The sequence below is a fragment of the Rhodnius prolixus genome, unplaced genomic scaffold (genome assembly GCF_049639745.1).
Source record: "Rhodnius prolixus isolate KJV_2025 unplaced genomic scaffold, Rpr scaffold_5, whole genome shotgun sequence".
In the NCBI taxonomy this organism is placed as follows: domain Eukaryota; kingdom Metazoa; phylum Arthropoda; class Insecta; order Hemiptera; family Reduviidae; genus Rhodnius; species Rhodnius prolixus.
In genome coordinates this window covers 1898440-1923858 of record NW_027411624.1, presented here as the reverse complement: position 1 = coordinate 1923858, position 25419 = coordinate 1898440, and the positions used below count along the sequence as shown (strand labels likewise).

General features: G+C 33.3%; 2 protein-coding genes and 1 long non-coding RNA gene across 8 annotated transcripts; 2 read left to right on the top strand and 1 right to left on the bottom strand.

The window, feature by feature from the left end:
* Positions 1-4135: 4135 nt before the first annotated feature.
* LOC141458999 (odorant receptor 85b-like) lies at positions 4136-11107 on the top strand. Of its 2 annotated transcripts, XM_074137642.1 has the most exons (9): positions 4136-4564; positions 5288-5429; positions 6692-6830; positions 7104-7296; positions 8204-8427; positions 8692-8791; positions 9064-9171; positions 10106-10261; positions 10338-11107. In XM_074137642.1, the coding sequence occupies exons 1-9, from the start codon at positions 4547-4549 to the stop codon at positions 10392-10394; spliced, it is 1137 nt and encodes a 378-aa protein (XP_073993743.1). In that variant the 5' UTR covers positions 4136-4546; the 3' UTR covers positions 10395-11107. The 2 variants fall into 2 exon arrangements, with proteins under 2 accessions (XP_073993743.1, XP_073993744.1); XM_074137643.1 differs by lacking the exons at positions 4136-4564; positions 5288-5429 and adding an exon at positions 5824-6131.
* A 58-nt stretch (positions 11108-11165) lies between these two features.
* LOC141459002 (uncharacterized) lies at positions 11166-22634 on the bottom strand. Of its 3 annotated transcripts, none has more exons than XR_012461347.1 (5): positions 22502-22634; positions 20931-21778; positions 17277-17382; positions 11468-11910; positions 11166-11391 (listed from the first exon to the last, which is right to left on the bottom strand). It is a non-coding gene; the product is annotated as an uncharacterized lncRNA (long non-coding RNA). The 3 variants fall into 3 exon arrangements; XR_012461344.1 differs by having other exon boundaries at positions 21642-21778; XR_012461346.1 differs by lacking the exon at positions 17277-17382 and having other exon boundaries at positions 21642-21778.
* On the top strand, positions 14898-24066 carry LOC141458998 (uncharacterized). Of its 3 annotated transcripts, none has more exons than XM_074137638.1 (10): positions 14898-15054; positions 16988-17127; positions 17515-17656; positions 18114-18252; positions 19247-19439; positions 20498-20721; positions 21410-21509; positions 21666-21773; positions 22520-22675; positions 22763-24066. In XM_074137638.1, exons 2-10 carry the CDS (start codon positions 17110-17112, stop codon positions 22817-22819), a joined length of 1137 nt encoding a protein of 378 aa, XP_073993739.1. In that variant the 5' UTR covers positions 14898-15054; positions 16988-17109; the 3' UTR covers positions 22820-24066. The 3 variants fall into 3 exon arrangements, with proteins under 3 accessions (XP_073993739.1, XP_073993740.1, XP_073993742.1); XM_074137639.1 differs by having other exon boundaries at positions 14898-15123; XM_074137641.1 differs by lacking the exon at positions 14898-15054 and adding an exon at positions 15875-16257.
* The last annotated feature ends 1353 nt before the right edge of the window (positions 24067-25419 follow it).

The window sequence follows — 25419 nt, the reverse complement described above, 5'->3', positions numbered from 1 at the left end:
AAATATTTTTCAGGGTTTAAAGCAGAATAATCGGTTTTGTTCCCAGACTCCAGCTCCAGCATTCTCTTCTTCTACAGCCAGTTTCCCATAGTCTTTCCCCTTCTTTTTTTGATCATTTTGTCATTAACTCTCAGCTGATTCCTTTCACATTCACTTTCTGCAGAGGTCTGTGATGAGCGAGTTTACAATCTCAGTGTGATTCTTTCACCTAACTCGCAGTACGTTGTGTGTTATGGCAGCCACTAAAAGCTGGGATCTTACGTCTGGATCTGAGCCGCTCCTGACAAAAGAACGCTGCATATAGTTTTTATATTATGGTAAGAATGTAAATAACGAGAGTGATTTAAATGAAACAAGTTAACAATATATAGAGAATGTGATTAGGTCAGCGAACTGGATAATATCGTTGATTTTAGATTGATTTTATCGTATGTGGATTTCAGATTGAACAACTACACGCCAGCGCTTACATGGGTAAGTGGTATGAAGAGAAACCAAAAGTGAGGAGAGATTTGGTAACTATGCTGACGGTGACAACACGACAGGCTGATCTGAATTACAGAAAATTTATCTCCTACAACTTTGTCTGCTATTCTACGGTAATGTATTTTAATAAAAAACATTTAAAATTTAAATAAATTTCTTGTATTATTTCATAGTTTCTAAATTTTGCAGGTAATCCAAGGAATATACTCCTACCTGATGATGATCATCCAATTTGATGCTGATTAGGGCACCTTTTTGTGCATGTCCTTTATTTTTTATTCTCAATTATAAGTTGCACTTTGTTTTGTATTTGTAACTTGGAACTTATTTGAGGGAATGCTCTTGTAAGTGCGCTCACCATTCTGGAATTTAGATGTTCAGTCTTTTTTTTTAAGAGACACACGACTTTTCTCAATTTTTAACATCTCTTGTAAGAAGAAGTTTTGCAATCGTGCGCAAATTTTTACCGCAAATAATTTTTTTAAAGTCCCATAATTACTAAACATGTTTTACCCGTAAAATTGGTCTAAAAAAGCTCTCTTTGCATTCCTTTAAACATTTTATTCGCAAGTGTCCGCTCAAAATGATGCAAAGATGGAAAATCAGTTCAATATTATGTTTAGCTGCCACTATTAGATACGCAATCAGCCTTTTAGTTCAAATCACCTAACGTGATGTACTTTTTTACTGAATCCGTAGTAAAAATATTTTTTTGTATAACAAAATCTTTAGTAACATTTATTAAAAATATTTTTACAGAAAAATTTGATTAAGGTAACTGCTCTAAGACTGTGGGAAATTAAGTAATATATTTTAGCCTAAAATTGTAAATTTGATAAACAAATCTTATTGAATTATGTCTCTACGAATAGACATTGAATAGAATAGACAATATTTGTGAAAGTTCAAGCATTATATGAAATCCTCAACTATTCAATCTGAAATAATTCCTAAATTAATAATATCCAACAAAACTCTCTCCCAAGTTGGAAGAGCAAAAAACATTTACTATCCTGTTTGGATAGGGAATTGTTGCATTAATTTAATAGTTACATATCCTTCTTTTTATCGTTTTGTAAACAATTTCAATTAGTGTGTTATTGTAGAATAAATGTTAAGGATGTATTTTAATATACAAGTAAACTTTTCAAAATATAAAATTTATTGTTTGAAAAATGTATTTTATTACTTTAAACTGACAAAGAAATTTAAGTTACAATCACTTATTCAAAGCATCAATCGATTTGTAGCAACGTCACCTGTAATCAAAGTAAATAAATTATATTATGCGCATTTATTTATTTTTTTTATTGTTACTACTTTATAGCTACTTACCTCTAACTTGATTTAAAACTTTATGAAGCAGTTTGCCATTCGTTGAGAAGGGACAGTGATCGATTTAAATAAATTGAAGACAGTCTTTAACAAAAGAGGAACCAAATAAATAAGATTTAGCAACGTACTGAATCCTTAAAGAGTATCGATTATGAAATAATTTTCAGGGTTAAAAGAAGAATAATCGGTTTTGTTCCCAGTCAGCTGTCCAGATGTACTGCTTTCTGAATTAATTCATTCTGTTCTTTTTCTTTTTACAGAAAATAATATCTTTGACTTGGGGCTCGGATTTAAGAGAAATGTATTATTCAAAATAATAAAATTTAAAATTATTCAAAATAATAAAATTCAAATAATTTTGAAATAGTTTTTCTACGCAAATGTGTAGTGTGAAGGCATGCGCGTTTATTGTTACCTGAACGGTTTCGAATTTTCATCCATCTGCTGCGCAAATAGGCAGGATGTGAATGTACCGCTTCAGTTACTCCTGCTTCCAGCTCCAGTATTCTCTTCTTCTACAGGCAGTTTCCTTTAGTCCTTCGCCTGCTTTTTTTTTTGATCATTTTGTCATTAACTCTCAGCTGATTCCTTACATTCACTTACCGCAGAGGTCTGTGTTGAGCGAGTTCTCAATCTCACAGTGTATGGTTCACCTAATTCACAGTACATTGTGTGTTATGGCAGCCACTAAAAGCTGGGATCTTACGTCTGTATCTGAACCGCTCCTGACAAAGGAACGCTAGTTTTATATTAGGGTAAGAATGTGAATAACGAGAGTGATTTAAATGAAACAAGCTAACAATATATAGAAAATGTGATTAGATCTGCGTGCTGGATAATATCGTTGATTTTATCCGTCGAGGCAAGCGCGTTTATTGTTTCGCGAAAGGTTTCGGTCTTACATCCATCATTAGAGGCAGATTAATCAGTTTGGTGTAGAGAAGTCGACTTCACTTACTTTTCAATCTCGCACTGTCAATTCCACTTCACTCGCGATGCTAACGCTCAAGCGTGTAACCTACTGTCTTTAAATTGCAGAGAATTTATTAGAATATTACCTAATTAAATTGCAATTTTTCTTCTACACATTTATTTTCTTTTCTTCAAATAGATCAAAAGCAAAACAAAAAAAAAGTAATAATTATTATCAATAACTCTTAGGGCGGCAAGAAAATTGAGATTCAAAATGTAAGTGAATTTTGCAAGAAATTTAAAAGAAAATTTATGATTCTTTGAACGATTATTATCCTAATTCTATGACAGCAACGAAGAAAGAAAACTTTGCTTGAATTTTGGGTTACTTTGTCCCTTTGCTCAGCAAGATTGGTTGTGGATGCAAGATGTATTTTCTGAGCAATATTTGCAAAACATGTAAACAAATAAGACGCATCATTTAGTGGCTACGCTACTTGAGATTCAAAATTCTTATTCTGTGCTTAATCTTGTTTTATCTTGTGTTTTTCAATTCTTTTTATTCATTTCCGCCCACTTCCCATTATAATTCTGTTTCCAATCTCCAAAATATTTTTAATGATAATGGATGATATCGTTGAGGGATTCTGTTCAGTATATTGCCAATCCATTTTTACTTGGCTCTACTTTTCGAAGCAGCTTGCCATTCGTTGAGGAAGGACAGTTCTCGATTTAAGTAAATTGAAGACAGTCTTTAATAAAAGTAAAAAATTAATCAATATACAGAATAGAATCCCTCATCGATACCACCGATAAAACCGGATATGAAACCAAAAAAAAACCATAACCGAAATGTTAGCTTCCCTTCAAAACCAGGGATAAGTTTCCAGATGACCTTAGAGGATACTCATAATTTTGTCAGAATAAGAACAGAATCTAAAAATATAAATAGAGTAAAAAATTTTGAAACCAAACCAATTCACGCAGATTGACTGAAAAGAAATAGATTGAAAAAGCTGGAGACATTATTGCTGCTTTTTAGTCAATAAAAAGTTAAACACCACCCCAATCTTGCTGCCTAAATAACATTCTATCTTGTGTAAAAAAATAGTAATTCCACCGGCTCTTGTTAGTTAACAATAATAATATACCATTACAAACAGTAATAATTACAAATCAACTGGTGTATGGATTAGTTACATACCCAGTATTTCTCCAGCACAGTTTTGGAATGAGAGTAGAGAACATATTTTCAGAGAAAATAATGATAAGTTTGAAAAAAGCGGAGTTGAAGACTGGAATTAACTGATCATAAAATATTCACGTAAGGAGAGAATGATATGCTATTAAGAAGGCAGTAGTGTAAGGAAGTGATCAACTATTGCTTTTCCACTAAATAGTTGGCGATAGTTTGTGCACCGATCGGTAAACTAATAGTTGTCTAGTGTGTGTTCAGTTAACTTGCTATTTCGCCGCAATAGCTTTTGTGTTTGTTTTAATCAGTTTGCGTTGTGTACCTTTATTTAATCAAAATGTTGAAAATATAAACTCAGATTTAAAAGTATTTTTGCAATTAAGAATTTTTCAAAAAAAAAATCTCTAGTTTTAAGGAATATTGTTTACAGTGTAAACAAGTTTATTCCCTGTGTAGACAAGTTTATTCCCTTGGTAAATTCACTACTAGTTGGGCAGTGTTAAATCTGTTTATATTAAAAAATTTCTCTCGCTGTAGAAAAAAGCAGAAACCTAAATGATATCTGTTACTTAAAGAAGATAGGTTTTGGTGATCAAGATACCGTTGTAGTGAATCGAGATGAAGGGTCAAGCTGAGGTAAGTGTATATGTATCAATGAAGACGTTAATAATGAAACTTTAACTAATCTGATAAGCCCTATTGTTAAGGCACGTTCGTTTGCGCTCTAAGTGTGGGAAAGGATCAAGCCCTAGCGCCCTTAAAGTAAGTGGACCATTGCAAACCGCGTCTGGATAAATCAGGTGCTGGACTTGAACCTCTGAGATTAATAGCCTTTTGGACAAGGAAAATCTTAAGAGGAAACATCAAGGATCTAACTTCATTGAACCTCCTTCTAGTTTCACCCGAAATTCGGTACTGCCGCAAACTAAAAAGTCATTCAGAGAAGAATATGAGCCTGATAACTGGAAATATCGCAATGTCCAGACATTCAATCAGGAATCTGTGATATAAGCATGTCAGTCACTTTCTGTTGTGCCCAGATGATGAAAGAACATTTAACTAGACTCTCTAAGATCCCAATCAAAGATGTGCAATGCAAGATCGAATTGTATTTTGTAATACTAAGATTACTCTACCCCCTCTGCTCCTCCTCACTACTCTGGTCTATTTGTGCGAATATGATCCCAGCATCCGCTGGAAACTCATTTATGTTCTTAAATTTAAAAAAGTGAAGCGCAATAAATCACAGACATTACTTTCTTAATCATACTATCTTTAAAATAATTATAAGCAGCCTACGTTTTGGGTATTATTTATTGAGTTAAACATTTTTGTATTTTTTCTTTTAACTATTTCCAGACCCCGGAAGTGATGACAACCATCCAGCGGGCCTATCACCAAATTAGATTTAGTGGGCTAATTGTGGAAAAAAACGATCAAATTTCCATATTTTTGGCAATATACCACATGTTCATGGTGAACTATGTTGGTATGGCTTCAGGTAAGTTTGGAAAAATCAATCAAATAACTTTTTCCCGATTTAATCTATAGAATCCCATCATAGAACCAAAACAGATATGCAAACTGCTGTCATAATGATCTATGAAGAATGTTTCGGCTCGATAGTGTTGTGGCGCAATGCTTGAGGTGGTGAAAGCTTTTAAAAAATACTTCGGTTAATGTCAAAAATAGGTGCCCGGTGGTGTGGCCTGTTTATTTTTAGTGCATGTGCAGTACTGCACATTTACTGTTGACTTTTTAAACCATTTCCCGCCAATGTTCAGTAAATTCTTTTTAAATTTCTTAACTTCCCGCCAATGTGTTGTGTACTTTTTTTATGAATTTACCTATTTATATTTAGCGCGCATGCGCAGTACACTTACTGCATAGTGCATAGTAACTGCTTCCTTTCCTTATTATCAGTTCCCGCCAGTGTTTCGTGTGTAACTTTAGGTGCCTTTTTTTGTAACTTCATAAATCAAGAGCGTTTTAAATTTACAGTTTTTCTTTTATTAAAAACATGAATGTAGTCTGAGCCAGGAAGGAGAGATGAAAGTTTTAAAATTTTGTATGGATGTTGGTTTAATTAGTAATAGAAATGTAGGTCCGAAGTGTGGAAGTGGGATGATAAGTATGAAAAGGAGTCATTCTTCCATGGGCGATCACATGCACAAACAGAAGGATAGGGATTGCATTGAATAAGGTAGGCTACTTTGGTTTTGTTTTTCATACTGTAATGAATCATGTGACTGAATTACAAATTAAAGAACTGAATGTGAATCAGTTTGGTGGGAGGGGGTGTTTAGGCGAAACCCCCCATAAAAAAAAAATAGATCAGGGGGTGTGGGGCTAAGCCCAAAAAAAAATTTAAATAAAATCAATCTTCAAGTAATAATTCCAAGTGAATTTGATTCGCTGTTACCATATAACCCGCCAGATTCAAATATAAATATAAAAATACATATTTCTTTATTTTATATTTACACTTAAATCTGGCGGGTTAAATGGTAACAGCGAATCAGAATCACTTCGAATTATTAATTCAAGATTGATAATTTTAATTAAATTTTTTTACAATACCCTGAAGAAGGTTGTAAAATTACCGAAACGTTGGTATAAAGCAAAAAAAAATTTGTATTTATTTATGACCACACCTCGATATTCCTCAAAAAAATCATCCATCAACAACGGTCGAAAAAAAAACCAAAACCATATATGCAAAATATTGTTCCATAACTAGAAAACTTAATATTTTTGTTCCAGCTATAGCCTTAATAAAAGGAGAACAAAGTTTGGTTGACTTCGTACAAGAATTGGGACTCGTAATGATCTACATAAATAATGCGTCTAAAGCTGTAAATATATTGCTACATCAAAACGAAATTAAGGAGCTATTTGCCAGGTACCTGTCGTAATAGAGATTTATAAGCTATTTGTCATATATATCATTGTATTTATATCTAAATTAAGACAATTACACTTTTGTTACATCTTGTGCTTGTTACAAGTTTTTCAATTTTCACTTATTAGAAAAATTGCCGATTTTCTATTTTTTGTTTTCGTCGGAAATTCAGGATATAATACCTCTAGTAGCACACCATCACTTTAAATAGTTCTTATTTTCTTTGGTAACCGAGCTACTTCCCTCAACATACTGATATAATATCTGTTACAGATTGGAAAAATTCAGCTTGGAAATTACACATGATGAAGCGGAAGAACATATAGAATTACGTCCGAAAAATCTCCATTCTAAATTTATATCCATTTACTCAAAAGTGTTAAAATACTTACCACCATTTTCATTTGTCATGGGTATCCTCGGTGATTACTTGACGGACTTTATTAAACCACATCTACCATTTCAGGTATGTTGATATAAACAGAATTCTAACTCTTAATTTCCGGTTAGGAAGAAAGTGATTAGTCATTAGATTATTTAGGAGTATTGGCGTTCCAAGATATCCCAGCCTAGCAACTAGTAAGTTATTTTGCTACGATTCTATGACAAAAAAGAGAGACAAATTGGTCTAAGCGGACTCTGCTCAAACTACTAAACCAAAACTAATATATGGCCGGATGGTGGTTGTTCCCTTATCTTCAGTCTACCTCCCTTCACTAACATACCTTCCCTGTTGTTGTTGTCGTTTATCCATAGTATGAAGAGTGTTCTAGGAAGGACAATGACAGTGGTTAGATACTGAGTACATGACAAGGAATTGTACTAATCAGAAAATATTATTTTTTTTTTTTTAATTGAGCCAATGAAATTTCCCAAGTTTTACCTAGTTTTATCACCATTTCCAGGTCGTGATTCCATAACTTCTTTGTTACTTTTGTCAGAGCCACTTTGCTCCTGCAGGCTAGGCACCATCCTACGTTCTCTGTGAGCTACTCAGAGAACTTTCTAAAATTTCCAATGTACCAGACTTCTGTATCGAAATGGAAATGTAAATTACTTATTTCGTCTCGGAGGTTTTTAACAGCATCATTTAGGGATTGCAGAATTATCCGAATTACCCGTTTGACAATTAGCACAATGCAAACTTTTTCTTTCGTGACTTCGTTCTTTAGTACTTGCATAGTTAATCATGCAGAGCACTCAGTAGTGGTCGCCGGGTACTGAACTATCGATCAGATTCACCATTTAAAACATTTAAATAAACGACCGGTAGGAAGAGAGGAACTTTAACCAATACGTATTTTTTAACATTTAAAACACAATTATACAATTATTATTGTTTGTTGTTGTTATAGTTATTGTTTTTCTCACAGTTATGGATACCATGGAAACTGACCCCGTACTGGCCTTACTTCGCCGGCATGGTGTTTGATACATTACTTATAGTAACCACGACCCAGTACTACATGTCGTTCACAGAATTACTATTTGCATTCACAACCGAACTGAACGCCTGTATTCGGGTACTTCAACATCGTCTGGAAACTAATGGACCAGCTGACAAGAACGTCTACAGATATCACCATACAATTCTTGAGTAAGGGTTTATAGTTTTAAGCAAATGGTGTAAATTATTTCGGTTCTGTCAATCCCTGCGGATCGTAAGCATTGCAGTGAAAAGGGTATTGGCATCAAGTATTGAATGTCTCGTTAAAGCGCAACTGTTCAACACAAGCAAAATTCACAATGAGTACCTCTATGTTGACTTGTAGCTTCGACCTTACATTGGACAATTTTATGCAGAATTACTTTGGATTTTTTTACTATTATCGCCAACTGAATTTTTAATAAATGGTTTCAGACTGTTAAAAGATTACAACAAACTGTTTTCTGGTCCTGTATACTGGGAAATACTAGTATCAACTTTACAACCTTGTGGCTTTATTTACGCATTTATTAAGGTTGGTTAATTTTCTTTCCTAATATTTTTAGAATTCAATGTAAATAAAATAATCGCCTCTTTTTTTAGGTAGAGCTAAAAGTAGTTCGACTACTTAAATTGGTGCCTTGGTCGGGGTCGGGAATCATACTTTACTATTTCATTTTAGCTAACTAATATCTTCACCAAGATTCGAATGGAGGATTTTCCTACTTACAAAGCCACTCTTCGTAACCACTGCACCACTCTGTGTTCCTTACAATAGTAACTTTCATTTTCTAATTCTCTTTTCAGCTCTTGAAACGAAATGATCCGTCTAGTTCGGAGATGATCACCAAAGCATTACTGACCTTAGGGGCGCCCTTTGTCCCTTGCTCTTGTGGGCAGGCCATCAGTTCCCAGGTGAACTACTTGTACTATGATATTAAAGTAAATTTAAAAAAAGAAGAAAAAAGTTGTTAATTATTACATCACATTTCTCCACTTTTTGTTTTATGGAGTTAATGGAATTTTTCAATGAACGGATCACATTTTAGTGATGCAATAGCTGGTTGGTAAATAAAACAATGTTTTAAAATTATAAATATTAAGGTTCAAAGTATCATACCTTATCTCCGTATTTTGGGCTTTAATAATTGTTTGGCATGAATGGTCTTGCACGACTTCTAAATTTACCAACCACGCATCGCTTAACTCGCCATTTAACATTCTTCATAAAAAACTTAATCCAGACGAATTAATGATTTAACGCTGGCCGTAAAACGTGGTAAAACAGCTTGGATAACGATTTAAAGAGGTTTAATTGATTAATTTTTTCAACAATTTGGCAGCTTATTGCTCAAAACCAAACTAAGATTGTTGAGTTACTTCAAATTTTGAAAATTGTAGCAATTATTTAATTTTAAACTCTGAAGTAGAACGATCGTTTTCAATGAAGATATCATCCAGTGGACAATTTAACTCTTGTTTAGATAATGTAATTAAATTTGTTATCCAGTTCCTCCTTAGAGTTTTAAGGTCATTTTTTTAACAAAGAAAAGTCATACGGAATACTCAACTCGAAGTTTTAGCGCACAAATTTTCTTCATAACTTGGAAGAGTGTAATAATTGATCATTCTCATCAACACTATGCACTTTTTAACAGTAATTGAACTGAAATATCAAGTGAAATAAAAAATCGAAACTCGCTTTAAATAAACTTTTTGTACTGTACAACCACAATCAAGTATCCCAAATTTTTTTTAAAAACAATGTACACCCTGTATACTCATTTATAAATATTTGACAATTACAATCAGAATCTAATTAAAAACAACAATATTTTGTGGATTACAGATGGAACAACTACACGCCAGCGCTTACATGGCTAAGTGGTATGAAGAGAAACCAAAAGTGAGGAGAGATTTGGTAACTATGCTGACGGTGACAACACGACAGGCTGATCTGAATTACAGGAAATTTATCTCCTACAACTTTGTCTGCTATTCTACGGTAATGTATTTTAATAAAAAACATTTAAAATTTAAATAAATTTCTTGTATTATTTCATAGTTTCTAAATTTTGCAGGTAATCCAAGGAATATACTCCTACCTGATGATGATCATCCAATTTGATACTGATTAGGGCACCTTTTTGTGCATGTCCTTTATTTTTTATTCTCAATTATAAGTTGCACTTTGTTTTGTATTTGTAACTTGGAACTTATTTGAGGGAATGCTCTTGTAAGTGCGCTCACCATTCTGGAATTTAGATGTTCATTTTTTTTTTTTAAGAGACACACGACTTTTCTCAATTTTTAACATCTCTTGTAAGAAGAAGTTTTGCAATCGTGCGCAAATTTTTACCGCAAATAATTTTTTTAAAGTCCCATAATTACTAAACATTTTTTACCCGTAAAATTGGTCTAAAAAAGCTCTCTTTGCATTCCTTTAAACATTTTATTCGCAAGTGTCCGCTCAAAATGATGGAAAGATGGAAAATCAGTTCAATATCATGTTTAGCTGCCACTATTAGACACGCAATCAGCCTTTTAGTCCAAATCACCTAACGTGATGTACTTTTTTACTGAATACGTAGTAAAAATATTTTTTTGTATAACAAAATCTTTAGTAACATTTATTAAAAATATTTTTACAGAAAAATTTGATTAAGGTAACTGCTCTAAGACTGTGGGAAATTAAGTAATATATTTTAGCCTAAAATTGTAAATTTGATAAACAAATCTTATTGAATTATGTCTCTACGAATAGACATTGAATAGAATAGACAATATTTGTGAAAGTTCAAGCATTATATGAAATCCTCAACTATTCAATCTGAAATAATTCCTACAAAACTTTCTCCCAAGTTGGAAGAGCAAAAAACATTTACTATCCTGCTTGGATAGGGAATTGAGGCATTTATTTAATAGTTACATATCCTTCTTTTTATCGTTTTGTAAACAATTTCAATTAGTGTGTTATTGTAGAATAAATGTTAAGGATGTATTTTAGTATACAAGTAAACTTTTCAAAATGTAAAAATTATTGTTTGAAAAATGTATTTTATTACTTTAAACTGACAAAGAAATTTAAGTTACAATCACTTATTCAAAGCATCAATCGATTTGTAGCAATGTCACCTGTAATCAAAGTAAATAAATTATATTATGCGCATTTATTTATTTTTTTTATTGTTACTACTTTATAACTACTTACCTCTAACATGATTTAAAACTTTATGAAGCAGTTTGCCATTCGTTGAGAAGGGACTGTGATCGATTTAAATAAATTGAAGACAGTCTTTAACAAAAGAGGAACCAAATAAATAAGATTTAGCAATGTAATGAATCCTCAAAGAGTACTGATTATGAAATTTTTGAAATATTTTTCAGGGTTTAAAGCAGAATAATCGGTTTTGTTCCCAGACTCCAGCTCCAGCATTCTCTTCTTCTACAGCCAGTTTCCCATAGTCTTTCCCCTTCTTTTTTTGATCATTTTGTCATTAACTCTCAGCTGATTCCTTTCACATTCACTTTCTGCAGAGGTCTGTGATGAGCGAGTTTACAATCTCACTGTGATTCTTTCACCTCACTCGCAGTACGTTGTGTGTTATGGCAGCCACTAAAAGCTGGGATCTTACGTCTGGATCTGAGCCGCTCCTGACAAAGGAACGCTGCATATAGTTTTTATATTATGGTAAGAATGTAAATAACGAGAGTGATTTAAATGAAACAAGTTAACAATATATAGAGAATGTGATTAGGTCAGCGAACTGGATAATATCGTTGATTTTATCCGTCGAGGCATGCGCGTTTATTGTTACCTGAACGGTTTGGAACTTACATCCATTATTAGAAGTAGATTAGTCATTTTGGTGTAGAGAAGTCGACTTCACTTACGTCACCGTCTTGCACTAAACATAAGCTGTCAATTCCACTTCACTCACGGTGCTAACGCTCAAGGGCGTACCCTACTATGTTTAAATTGCAGAGAATTAATTATAATATTAGCTAATTAAATTGCTATTTTTCTTCTTCATATTTATTTTCTTTTCTTCAAATAGAATAGAAACAAAACCAGAGAAACAGTAATAATTATTATCAATAACTCGTGGGCCGGCAAGACAAATTGCCAACCAAAATGTAAGTGAATTTTGCAAGAGATTTAAAAGTAAATTTACAATTCTTTTATCGTTTATTATCCTGACGCTATGATAGCAACGAAGAAAGAAAACTTTGCTTGAATTTTGGGTTACTCTGGCCCCTTGCTTTGCAAGATTGGTTGGTGGATGCCTACTAGTGATGGGCTATTTGAGCGGACTCGTTCCATTGGAACGAGTCCGATGGTGGAACGAGTTGATTCAAATCCCTATTTTTAAAAAAAGTGATTCCGCCCCGCCCCAAAAAATTTAGGCAAATAAAAATGAAAATGAGGCAGCAGAAGGTTTGGAACGATTAAACATAAGAACAAATGTCACGCAATTTATTATATTATTATATCATTAAATGTTAGCTTTCCCAGTTAATAACAAAACTATATTTCTTTAACACACATTGAGTACTATCCCTAATTTCCAATTGCTCTGATAAATATAAAATTAACAACGTAATACAAATATTAACACAAAAATAGGCTAGTCAAATATAAATTAAAGCAATGCAGTTTTGTCATTATCTAGCTTGACCACTAGAAGACTGGAGTTAACTTACTTCAAGAGTATTCAAGGTAGAGAAACGGAAATGGGTAGGAAATTATTCCATAAAAATTCTAACCCTTCAAAATTATAATTACTCATAATATTTATTAACTAAGAATTGAATATCAAGCTTTTAAAATATTATCTTATTGTTTTACAAAAAGAAAAAGCTGTGTGCTTAATCTTAAACTTAGCGCTGGACACTCTTACTCTCATCTTCATTGGCGTAAGCTTGAACGTGTACATGTCAGCTAGACGGTCAAAGTAAAACTGGGCCAAAATTTAGTATTACCTAACTGGTTTACTTAGTGTAGTATCCCTCCCACTCTATCACCTATTTCACAAACATTCATTGATTGAAAATATTTTTTAGTTAAATATTCGTTTCATTGGAATACAAAAAACATTATAACGCTTTCTTAAGATGATTTGAATTTTTAAAATTTGTTTTTGTCCATTACTCTTATAAAATACGAAGAATTTCAAATAAAATATAATATACAAACACAGAATGATCTAGTGTGCAGGTGGAGTCAGTCGTAGTTACCATGACAACGGAACCGTTAAACGACTCCGGCCCAGCTCTAGCATTTTCATTGGTTAAATCCACTGGAGTTGGTGGAGTCGAATCCGGAGTGATTTAAATCCTTTTGAAACCGGACTCGTTCCATTTTTTCGTTCACTGAATCTAGCCAATAGAAATTGCTGGAGCTGGAACCGGAGTTGTTTAACGGTTCCATTGCTATGGTAACGAGGACTGACTCCACCTGCATACTAGATCATTGTGTTTGTATATTATATTTTATTTGAAATTCTTCGTATTATTTAAGAGTAATGGACAAAAACAAATTTTAAAAATTAAAATCATCTTAAGAAAGCGTTATAATGTTTTTTGTATTCAAATAAAACGAATATTTAACTAAAAATTATTTCCAATCGATGAATGTTTGTGAAATTGGTGATAGAGTGGGAGGGATACTGCAGTAAGTAAACCAATTAGGTAATACTAAATTTTGGCTCAGTGTTACTTTGACTGTCTCACGGTCATGTACACGGTTAAACTTACCCAATGAAGATAAGAATAAGAGTGTCCAGCGCTATGTTAAAGATTAAGCACACAGCTTTTTCTTTTCGTAAGATAATAAGATAATATTTTTAAAGCTTGATATACAAGTCCTAGTAAATAAATATTTCTTTATTTATGAGTAATTATCATTTTGCTTGAAGGGTTAGAATTTTTTTTATGGGAATAATTTCCTACCCATTTCCGTTTCTCTACCTTGGATCCTCTTGAAGCACGTTAACTCCAGTCTTCCAGTGGTCAAGCTAGATAATGACTAAACATCATTGCTTTAATTTTTATAATTGACTAGTCTATTTTTATGTTAATTTTATATTTATCAGTGCAATTGGAAATTAGGGATAGTACTCAATGTGTGTTAAAGAAATATAGTTTTGTTATTAACTGGGAAAGCTAACATTTAATGATATTTTTTAATGAATTGCGTGACATTTTTACTAATGCATAGGGTAAGTACAGAGACCGGAATCGGTGAACGAGTTGTTGGAATCGATTCCAACCCTGGAACTGATTCAAATCCAACGAGTCCAAAGACGGACTCGTTCTGCCCATCACTAATGCCAACTGATGAACCTGTTGAGGAGAATCAATGACAAAGGACGACCTCCGATAAGGGGGGGGAGGATTGATCAGAATACGATTCCTTCTAAATGGAAATTGAATAGTAATTCATTTTGTAATTAAGAATGGTGAATTGGTTTTTCTGTTTGTTTGATTCTTATTACAGTCATGTAAAAGATGCCGTAATTTTTCACATTGGTTCTCCAAAACAGAAAGTACCCTGCTTCCAGTTGTGTCATTTTTCCAGTTGATATTTGAAATTTTAGTGTTTAATAGAGGCTGTAACGGTGGGGATAACCTCCTGTGAACATATAATAACTGCTTATCGATAGTAACAAAACTATGGTGTGTGGAAGGTTACAAGAAACATCCCGTTTCATGAAAAGTCCCGCCTCAAAGCATTGAAGTGCGTTTAACATTGCAGTGGTCTTGACAAATAAGTGGAATCACACATTTTAAACTATGGTTAGCATATTTATTTCATAGACTTAGAATCATTTACACCACCTCAACAAGGCAATTCGCTAGGGAACTGTAAGCGAAGATAGTAAATATTTAAATACACACTAAATTGACTATTCGTAAATAATCCATCGTTGAATGATTCCTTGTTTTGAAATTTCTATGGTTCATCACAATCATGCATGATGAGTTTTCATTTTTTAAGTTAAAATGAACTAGAAAGGACTGTACTTTGCCCTATTTACTCTTATCTGGGACTTGAGGACTTGAATTGTACAGAACTACAAAGCGTTCGCACCTAAACATGATCCAGTCAAAAATCCTGTGAACCATCACTTCTGCGTAACCACCCACTCCAAACTTTCCCTCCATCATAATTCTTTGTCCCGTACAACTCTCCAGGAATCCTCCAAGCACGCTGAAGCGACGTTGGCCCTGCGAGCTTCTGATCGAACAGTCCTTTAAATTCTTCGGATTCAATTCTTTCGGTACTCTAAACCAACCGACGGATGATGGTCGTGGTTGGATGTCCTTAATCAAGTCATTCAATAATTTTGTCTGTTCCTTATTATTATTTTGTTTGCTTGATATTAGTTCGATGCTCCTTAAATGGTGGTCTATTTCTAGGTCACAACCTACAGACATTTATGGACCTAAAGTGTGAGTAGTAGCTATCAGAGCTATCACTTACAGTTTGGGGCTTCAACCAGTATTGATTTTACAAGCCGTTTCAGCAAAACTTTGTCCTTTTTTTCTCATCGTAAATCGTAGAGAAAATCGTACGAAATTGCTTCCGTACAATCGTACCGATTCTGAAAAAGTTCGAAAAACAGTAAAGATTATTTTTTTAGAGAGAGAAAAGAACAATGGCCTATTCTTGAAAAACAATAAAAATTGGATAAGATACCATTGATACGGTATTAAGTAAATATTTCATTCAGATAAACTAATGTATTTACTTTGGACAAAACCTACTTCCGTTTAAACCTAAATGTTCTTTAACTGTAAGTTGTAGCGATCAACTCGTCTTTTGATGGTATCGTTGTACAGCTCATTTAGGATACGTTTGGCTCTTCTACCAGGTGGCGCTGATATTTAAATGATAATAAGAGGAAAAGAAAATTGGTTATTTATTTAAAAAAATACGGTGATTACACTGCTACCAGCCCACTGAGGGGTTGATCCGAAAGCTTTAACTTCTTTGAAGTAAGCCGACAAATTTTTCAATACAAGAACTAAAACTCAATAAATATAAGTGATAAATCATAGCAGATTGACAGAAAAGAAAATAGATTAAAAAAGCTAGAGATATTATTGCTGCTTTTTAGTCAATAAAAAGTTAAACACCACCCCAATCTTACTGCCTAAATAACATACTATCTTATGTAAAACGTAGTAATCCCACCGGCCCTTGTTAGTTAACAATAATAATATGCAATTACAAACAATAGCAATCACAAATCAATTGTTGTTTAGTTATTTACCCATTGTTTCTCCAGCAAAATTTTAAAATGGTTGTAGTGAACATATTTACAGAGAAAATAATGATATGTTTGAAAAAAGCGTAGTTAAAGACTGGAATTAACGAACTATTCTTAAAATATTTACATAAGGAGAGAATGATATGCTATTAAGAAGGCTATAGTTTAAAGAAAGTGATCAACTATTGCTTTTCCACTAAGTAGTTAGAGATAGTTTGCTTAACGATTGATTAGAAGTTGGCCGGCCAGTAGTGTACGTTCAGTTTAACTAAACACTGGTCTAGCCGCAAATAATTTTTATTAATGTGTTTGTTTTTAATACACTCGTATATTCAATAAGTTTGCGTAATTTTCATTTTTTTTAATTTAATTTTTTGAAATTAAACTCTTTTTTGCTTGGTTAATTCGGTACTATAAGACCAGAGTTAAAATCTGTTTATATAATATGCTTTCAGTGTGGAAAAAAGCAGAAACCTAAATGATTTCTGTTACAAAAAGAAGATAGGTTTTGACAACTACCAGAAGTGTAAAGAAAATTGGTTCCTTTCAGAGTGTTTCGTTTTTGAGTTAAACAAGGATGAACAAACAACCTGAGGTAAGTGTTTCTGAATCAGTGAATGAAAGAAAAACCGCTAATTACTAAAATTCTAAAGAAAATTTTGAGCCCCAGCGTTAAGGCATCTTTATTTACCCCTATTAATCAAAGTGAGAGGGAGGATCAAGCCCATAGCCTTATATTGATACCTTAGCAGCATCACAAGTCGAGTCTTGGACAAAAAGCCAGGCGCTGGACTTGCACCACCTGAGGTCACACTACTCTGAATACGGACAAATCTTTATGTTCTTGAATCTGAAAAAAATTATAATTTCATTCATATTTCTTAGATCTTAGAATTTCCTCTTAACAGGAAATCCCTCTTTGCTTATCTTACTGTTTTTTTTTAATTCTTTTACTTAGATTACTTTACCCTTGTGCTTCCAGACACCAGAAGTGATGACAACTATCCAACGGGCCTATCACCAAATTAGATTTAGTGGGCTAGTGTATGACAAAAACAATCGAAGATCTGTATTTCTGGCAATATACCATACGATTATGGTGAACTATGTTGGTATGGCTTCAGGTAAGTTTGTGAAAACTAATCATAATAAATCTAATAATATTTATTCTAGATAATCTGTCAGTGCTTTACGCTCAAGTCTGTTAAGCCCTCTCTAAAGTTCTACTAACTTCTCACTGCTTCACTATAACTAGCGCAATTATATTATCCTTCGAATAATCATTCAAATATTTTTAGAAATATTAATTTCAAATTGATATTTTACTCCCAATGGCGTAAATTTTAAGGATGAGTTGGATGCAGATGTTGTGCATATTTTACTTCACTCCTCATCTAATCGCTTTAAACTTTCTGCAGTCTTTTTAATAGTCCTAGATTTATTGTAATTCAGTCAAATTCTCATAGACTTCCAGACAATTCTTGCACTCATTTTGTAAAGTCGTTTCTTAAAAGATTATTAAATTAATCCTCCAAACGTTATCTATTAAAAATAACTATTATTTACTAATTTATATTCCAGCTGCAGCTTTGATAATAGGAGAACAAAGTTTAGTAGATTTTGTTCAAGTATTGGGAGTAACAATGATCTACATAAACAATGTAGTTAAAGCTATTAATATATTGATTTATCAGAAGAAATTTAAGGAACTATTTGCCAGGTAATGTATTATAATTAATGGTATTTGAATTTAGAAACAATCACAATCGAAGTAGGCATTTGTACTTCGTAAAACTTTTTCTGCTTAACCGTTTTTTTGGGAAGATGCCAACTTACTACTTGCGGTTTTCATCATTAGGGCTCCTTGAGTATGAAATAGTGTTCTTCACCAATTGGTCCATATTTAGCCTGTCTGTGAAGTTGTGTATCCGTCATCACAAAACTAAATAAAATATTCAAATTCTAGATTTGGTTCAACAGCCATCTTGGGTCTAAATAATGTGACACTTCACTGAATCTATTTTTCAGTTGTTTTGAGATTATCTTACCCACGGCTTTTATGATTTTCTTGAAATTTGTTTTCCCTGATGTGCACATGCGCACAGATTGGTAACTTGATTTTCTCAGCAAATTACTGTAAGAGCATTTATGGGCTGGTCTTCTTCGGCCTTCTCATGTCTTACTGATGTAGTGTTTGGATAGAGCTGTCTGAAACACCAAAAAGCTGAGGCAAGTTAAGGGTATTCCTCTGCTGAGACCCACAACACTTCGCTAATCATCGAACTAACATCGACTAATACATTCAAAATTTTGTTTCCTAAAGAATGTGACAATAAAGGTCGGCTTTAGTAGCAGGGCACTTTCTTGAGCTCTTTGTGAAACACCTGGAAGGGCTTTCCAGGCAGAATAGAAGTCGTTTTCGGGACTAGGTAAGAAGCTTCTTTATCAATTTTTAGTAAAACTGCTCGAAAAGACGGACAAGTGGACAAATAAAAGCTGGTCGCCATTCATCAAAATTGAAATCCTTTCACGACCCCAAACTTCCTAGACAAGCCTTTATTACTCTTAAAATACCAAGAACTAAAGGGTCGCTCGCAGAAATGTGGGAAAATTTGAAACATTACTTTTTATGAGTAACTCCTGAAAGTAGTCCTGTCGAATTACTTTTAAATTTACTCTCAAGTATTTACTTATTGATACAATATCTGTTACAGATTGGAAAAGTTCAGTATGGAAGTTACGCACGATGAAGCGGAAGAACATGTAGAACTACGTCCGAAAAATTTACATTCTAAATTTATAACCATTTTCTCAAAAGTATTAATATACGCACCACCAATTTCAGTGTCCACAAATATACTTAGTGATTATCTGAAGGACTTTGTGAAACCTCATCTACCTTTTCAGGTAAATTGTTCAAAATAGAAGTTTTGTCACTTCATTTCTCCATAGATGGAATTGCTTTAGTACTTCTGTAGGAGACGGCGTTTTCTTCTTTTTCCAATTCTAGTAACAGGGACTTGCAACAATAAATTAATCATTATTTTGATACATGGGTGGCAGTCTAATTGGGGAAAGGCGTTTTGGATTTAGCAGCCATCGCTCAAGCCGAGCTCTGGTCATTCTTGAGTGGTTATATAGGGTAGGGTCACAAAGACTTTGGGCAATACTCAAGAGCTTCTGTGATGCGCAAACTCTTCATGGAGATTCGGTCGCTTTGTATTTAACTAAAAACTTTCGAACCATGTACATTTGGCAGAGAGACTATGCCTTCAGGAGCATTTAGAGAGCTTGCCTCATCAAAATTAGCTTGAGTAAAAGTAATAAGTCACCTGTTTGGGACGGAAATGAAAGAGTTGATGTCTGGCGGGATGATGATCTGTCCGCTACCACAGTTATTCGTAAATCGTGAATTTAAATTTGAATCGTGATTATATGGAGAGTTCTTCCAGTAGAGTTGGCAGTGATCAGCTACTGAGTTCGACAGCTATGAGCAACAATTTTTCCGAACACCAAAGCCATTTTTCGTATGGAATTAGGCCAATAAAATTTCCTCGGTCTTATCCAGGGAAGGTCGTTGTTAGGCCTATCTGTATTGCTCCGAGTTATTACCGCTTCTGGACGTGTCATTTCTACATCCTGAAATTCTTTCTTTGCCATTTCTAAATTACTTCAGCGTCCTGGTAGACTTGGTAGCCTGCAATATGTAATTGTCCTCTAGGTGTTAGTGATAAGAAAATATTTAAAGAAAACATTATCTGCAAAGGAATAAAATAGCCTTCCGCAAGGACTATTGTCACAGAAATTTATAGGTTTATTTTATGGATATGTAGGTGAACCTTCCATAGTTCACAGTTACCTTAAGTAATTTGTTGTCAATAAAGCAGTCAATTTCAGTTTAAATTATCGGCTAAATCTTGCATAATAATGAATTAAACTGTTATTATTATTTATGTTTTATGCAGTTATGGATACCATGGAAACTGACCCCGTACTGGCCTTACTTCGCCGGCATGGCGTTTGACGCTATGCTTATGGTCACCATGAGTCAGTACTACATGTCATTCACGACCTTACTCTTTGCATTCACTACCGAACTGAACGCCTGTGTCCGGGTACTTCGGCATCGACTGGAAACTAATGGACCAGCTGACAAGAATGTCTACAGATATCACCATACAATTCTTGAGTAAGGGTTTATAGTTTTAAGCAAATGATAATAATCTGTGGTTTGTTTCGGTGCTGTCAACACCTGCGGAACGAAGGTTAGCATTGCTAAGAAGGTTTCGGTAACAAGATTTTGAAGCGTGAATTTAAAAAAAAAAAATAGGAAGATCTTAAATGCACTTAAAATGCACATGTAGGCGGCAAAAGTACCATCCTCATCGTTAGACTTACCTTGGTCTACTCACCTAAGCACTCCAACCAGCTGCGGGACGCTGCCTGGAACTCTTCTTCACAGTACTTCAGGCTAACCTAACATGAACATTCTCCCTCCTAGTCTGATCCAGGTTGCCCTTCTTTTGATCTGGGAATTTTCAACTGGTATCTTCTCTATTTAGCACATTCTCAAATGATGTTACATTGAGAAAACACCCCAAATCTTAGTCTAAAAAAATGTGCAACACTTCCATCTATCATACACAAAGAAGTTGTGATCACACAGGCAATGCAGGAAACCTAACGAAACCTCCTTCCAATTCGCTAAAGGCATTACTCAAAATTGATGAACTGATTTAGAATAAATCTCAACAATGCATCAAGAGCAGAATTTACAGTGAGTACACAGTGATGTCTTCCAGTTTCGAACACTAATGTTACGACCAACTTCGGATTTATGCTTTCATTACTAGCTAATTTTCATTCATCTGTTTCAGACTGTTGAAAGATTATAACAAACTGTTTTCTGGTCCTGTATATTGGGAAATACTAGTATCCGCTTTACAACCTTGTGGCTTTATTTACGCTCTTATTAAGGTAGGTTAATTTTCTTCCTGAATATTTTTGGAACTCATTGTTTCTTCCTTAACAAATTATAATTACAAGCAAAAAGTCCTAACAAAAAAAAATCATAAAAGCAGAAAAAATAAACAGATTAGAATTTCTAACTTTGATCTCCTGTTCACACTGCAGCTCTTGAAACGGAAGGATCCAGCTAGTACGGAATTAGTCATGAACGCACTACTGGCTTTAGGGGCACCCTTTGTTCCTTGCTCTTGTGGACAGGCCATCAGTACCCAGGTGAACTTTAAACAAAAATATGTATATACATTAAAGTTGTACTGCATTTGTGAAAATAAAGTTCATTTTCAGATTATGAAAACTGCTACCCAAATTTTGTAGTAAATACACAATCAATACCAGTCTCTCTTTTTTATTTATTTTATTTTTTCCTCGTTTCACGTTTAGATAAGAAGGTTTCGAATCCGCCTCCTGTCTTTTATTTTAAATATCATTCTTTAAATTATAATGTGTTTTTGCTCAATATAAACACGCGTTAGTCTTTTTTAATTTTTATTATTTGGGTTGGTTTTTCTTCTTTCATTTCTTAATTAATCATATACCTAATTTGTTTTTCAAAAAACCCTCAATTTTTCAATTTTTAAAGGAGAGATTTCTGAAAAAATATGCCCTCTATCTAGGTTAGTGTTAAGGTTGGGCTCAACAATGTTAAGGTTGATATTTGTTTACACAAATGATGTCAACCCTAATAATAATAAGCAAACTGGTTCCATTACTTATAGAAAGTTTGATTTATATCAATTGGTGTAGCAACTAACGTTGCTGTTGCTCTAATCCCGCAGGAGTTAGGGCCATTTTTGTGGGTAAAACATTTATAAATCATTATGAAATGGCTGCTTTCTAGAAAACGTCTTAAAATAGCAATAATCATATCTAGATGTTCTTTAGCTAATAGCATTGTAAATTTCAAATTAAATTATATGAAAAGACAGACATATCTTACGTACTTTCTATGTGGATTACAGATGGAACTACTACACGACAGCGCTTACATGGGTAAGTGGTATGAAGAGAAACCAAAAGTGAGGAGGGACTTGCTTACTATGCTGACAGTGACAACACAACAGGCTGATCTGAATTACAGGAAATTTATCTCCTACAACTTCGTCTGTTTTGCCACGGTAATAAATTTAATAAAATACTTCAACAATTAAAATATATTTCCTATATTATTTCATGCTTTCTAAATATCTGCGTAAATTTTGCAGGTTATCCAAGGAATTTACTCATATCTGATGATGATCATCCAATTTGAAGATGATTAGTGCATTTTTCGTGCAAGCTCTATGTTCTTTATTTTTTATTCTCAATTATAACTTGCACTTTCGTATTTTGTAACTTGCGAGGTTATTGAGGAAGAGCTCTTGTAATTTGGCTTATCTGGAATTGTAGTTAGCCATCTTTGTTTGAACAGATACCAGCTGTTTTCAATTCTCCTTAACCATTGTAAAGAAAGCAAAGATATCGTGTGCAAATTTTTACGGGAAATATAGGTTACGTTGTAAAAGCCTCAAATTAATAATAAAATATTTTTCTTTCTATTTATGTAAAATGGGACCAAAAGGTGTTTGTTTGTATACTTGTGATCACCAACTTATTTTAGTAATTAATGCAGTTTCATAAGGAGAGATGAAGCATATAGTACAGTTCTAACACCTGATTAGTGTGCGAAAACTCCAACCAAATTTCCCAGCAAAAGATGTGCAAAGTAGAATGTAGAGACATTTCTCAAAAACGACACCATTATTTTGAATTCTATTAAGTTTTATGAATTAAGCTCATTAAGTTATATTTACAACAATTTCATAAGAAAACTTCTGAAGTTTTCAGGGAGGGGTAAAAGTAAGTTTCATTCAAGTATGACCTGTAGAACATTATACCAAGCACAATTTAATTACTGATGTTGTAAGTACCATTTTATTCTTAAGTTTCGTGGAAAATTCATTCTAAAATCCAAACTTAAGGGTAGTACCAGTTTACTGGTTTTCTTATTGATTTTTCAACAATTCTAAGTTTGCATAAATTGCAGAAGAAAAACATCTTCTGCATTAGATCTGGAGTTCGCATTAGATTTTTTTGTAAAAAAGTATGTGTTTATTAATGCAGCTTAATGTTTGTAGTTAACTTTTTTTTTGTAGTAAACTTTTTTGTCAACAAGTGGGACATAAATTTACGAGTATTCAGTATGTAATTTTGATTGTAATTTATTGTAATTAACTTACCGAATTTCACAGTTTGTAATTATCTTACAAGGTCGAAATGAAATGTTAAGATTTCAGCATATATTTCAGTATGTTGGTTACTTTAACTTAAGTTTACGAAAAATTAAAATAAATGCAGTTTTATACTTAAACTTACTTTAATAATTACTAATTAGTGTGATTACTGAGTATTATTGTGATGCATGAAACCAAAGAAATAGTTTATGATCACTTATGCAATGTAACTAGCTTAGCTCATTTGTTATAAATCACCGATATTGAAGTAAATACATTACATTATTGTAACCATACATTCTTTGCATTTATTGTGAAATATATCCTCAACTCAATCTCCTCGCCTCTAAGCAGAGCTAAAGGCCTGCTTAAAAAATTTAAAAAAAATAAAACATTATTTTTATCAGCTTCTTTTTATTACTTTCCAAGATAAAAATATAGCTTATTAATGAATCTAAATTTGGTACTGAGCCCTCTAACAATGAACAGGTACCAAATATTCTAGAACTACATTGTGAGCTATGTGCTGTCTCAGCCTCATGGACGTGTCGAAAAAGTATAACACGGTTATTTTGAATTAAAGTAACCAAGTACCTGTTAGATTTCTATCCTAAGATTTCGTCCTTCAATTCAAGTATTTGCGAAACTGTTACTTTATGAGTTGGTGATTTTCGCAGGTGCGTGGTCTAAGTTATAGTCTGGAACGAAATAGAACTTATTACTTTATCTCAGTATATCAGAGATTTTGGTTTTAATCGGTAACGAAAATCCATTAGTTATATAAGTTTATACTATTGTATATAAGTTTTTTTTTTCTCTCTTAAAGTATGATGAAAAGTGAAAAATTAAAACCAAAAAACTACCTTCCTTTAAAGAGTTTCCACATCATTCCTAAAATAAGTTTCCCGTTGTAATGTGTTACCATGATGTGGTACAACCATTCAAAGGTGTCTCTTAGCAGCTTTAATACATCAGAAAGAGCGCGTGGCTATATCTACCCAATAATGTTACCTAGTTACGTACTCACCCTAAATATCTTCTCATTCTAAGAACCGAATAGTCTATGAAGCTGCTTGGCTTTTATCGAGTTCAAGAAATAATAATAATTGGAAATGTGTTGAAATGAATTAAACAGGAAGATCAGAATCGTTGAGTTGAGGTTTAAGTAAATATTACTGGAATAAAAGTTGTCTTCTCATCAGTCTTACAATATCTTAAAAAGAAATATTATTAAAGTTTCGGCGTTAAAAACAATGGCTTTTTGAAAGAGTATATTTTTCTAAAATATAACATTACAACATCAGTGTGACGGTTGCCTCCTAAAAATACCTTACAGCCAGCATCTGATGAAGGCTAAACACAAACTCTTTCGATTAAGGGCAGATCGTATTTTAATTAAACTCGCATACGTTTCAGCAGTTTCAATCAATCTTTCAAAATAACATTCAAGACTCAAACATATCACAGACTGATACCACACCATGGGTTGCAATGAGGCTTAAGTTTAACCATTAATTTACCGTACTTATGCATCATAAATTTGGCGAATAGGTCCAAGTGTGTCGCGCGGAGGGGTTAGTATTAATCATGTACTCTTCAGCTGTTACAAATATAGTAAAAACAGACAGGAATATTCCATCTGTACTTTC

Bases quoted from the DNA above. Each gene is read 5' to 3' on its own strand.
- LOC141458999 (XM_074137642.1), top strand. The intron at 8,428-8,691 runs GTAAGGGTTTAT...AAATGGTTTCAG, and splicing joins TATCACCATACAATTCTTGA to ACTGTTAAAAGATTACAACA. The intron at 10,262-10,337 runs GTAATGTATTTT...TAAATTTTGCAG, and splicing joins ACTTTGTCTGCTATTCTACG to GTAATCCAAGGAATATACTC.
- LOC141458998 (XM_074137638.1), top strand. The intron at 18,253-19,246 runs GTAATGTATTAT...TATCTGTTACAG, and splicing joins TTTAAGGAACTATTTGCCAG to ATTGGAAAAGTTCAGTATGG. The intron at 21,774-22,519 runs GTGAACTTTAAA...TGTGGATTACAG, and splicing joins GACAGGCCATCAGTACCCAG to ATGGAACTACTACACGACAG.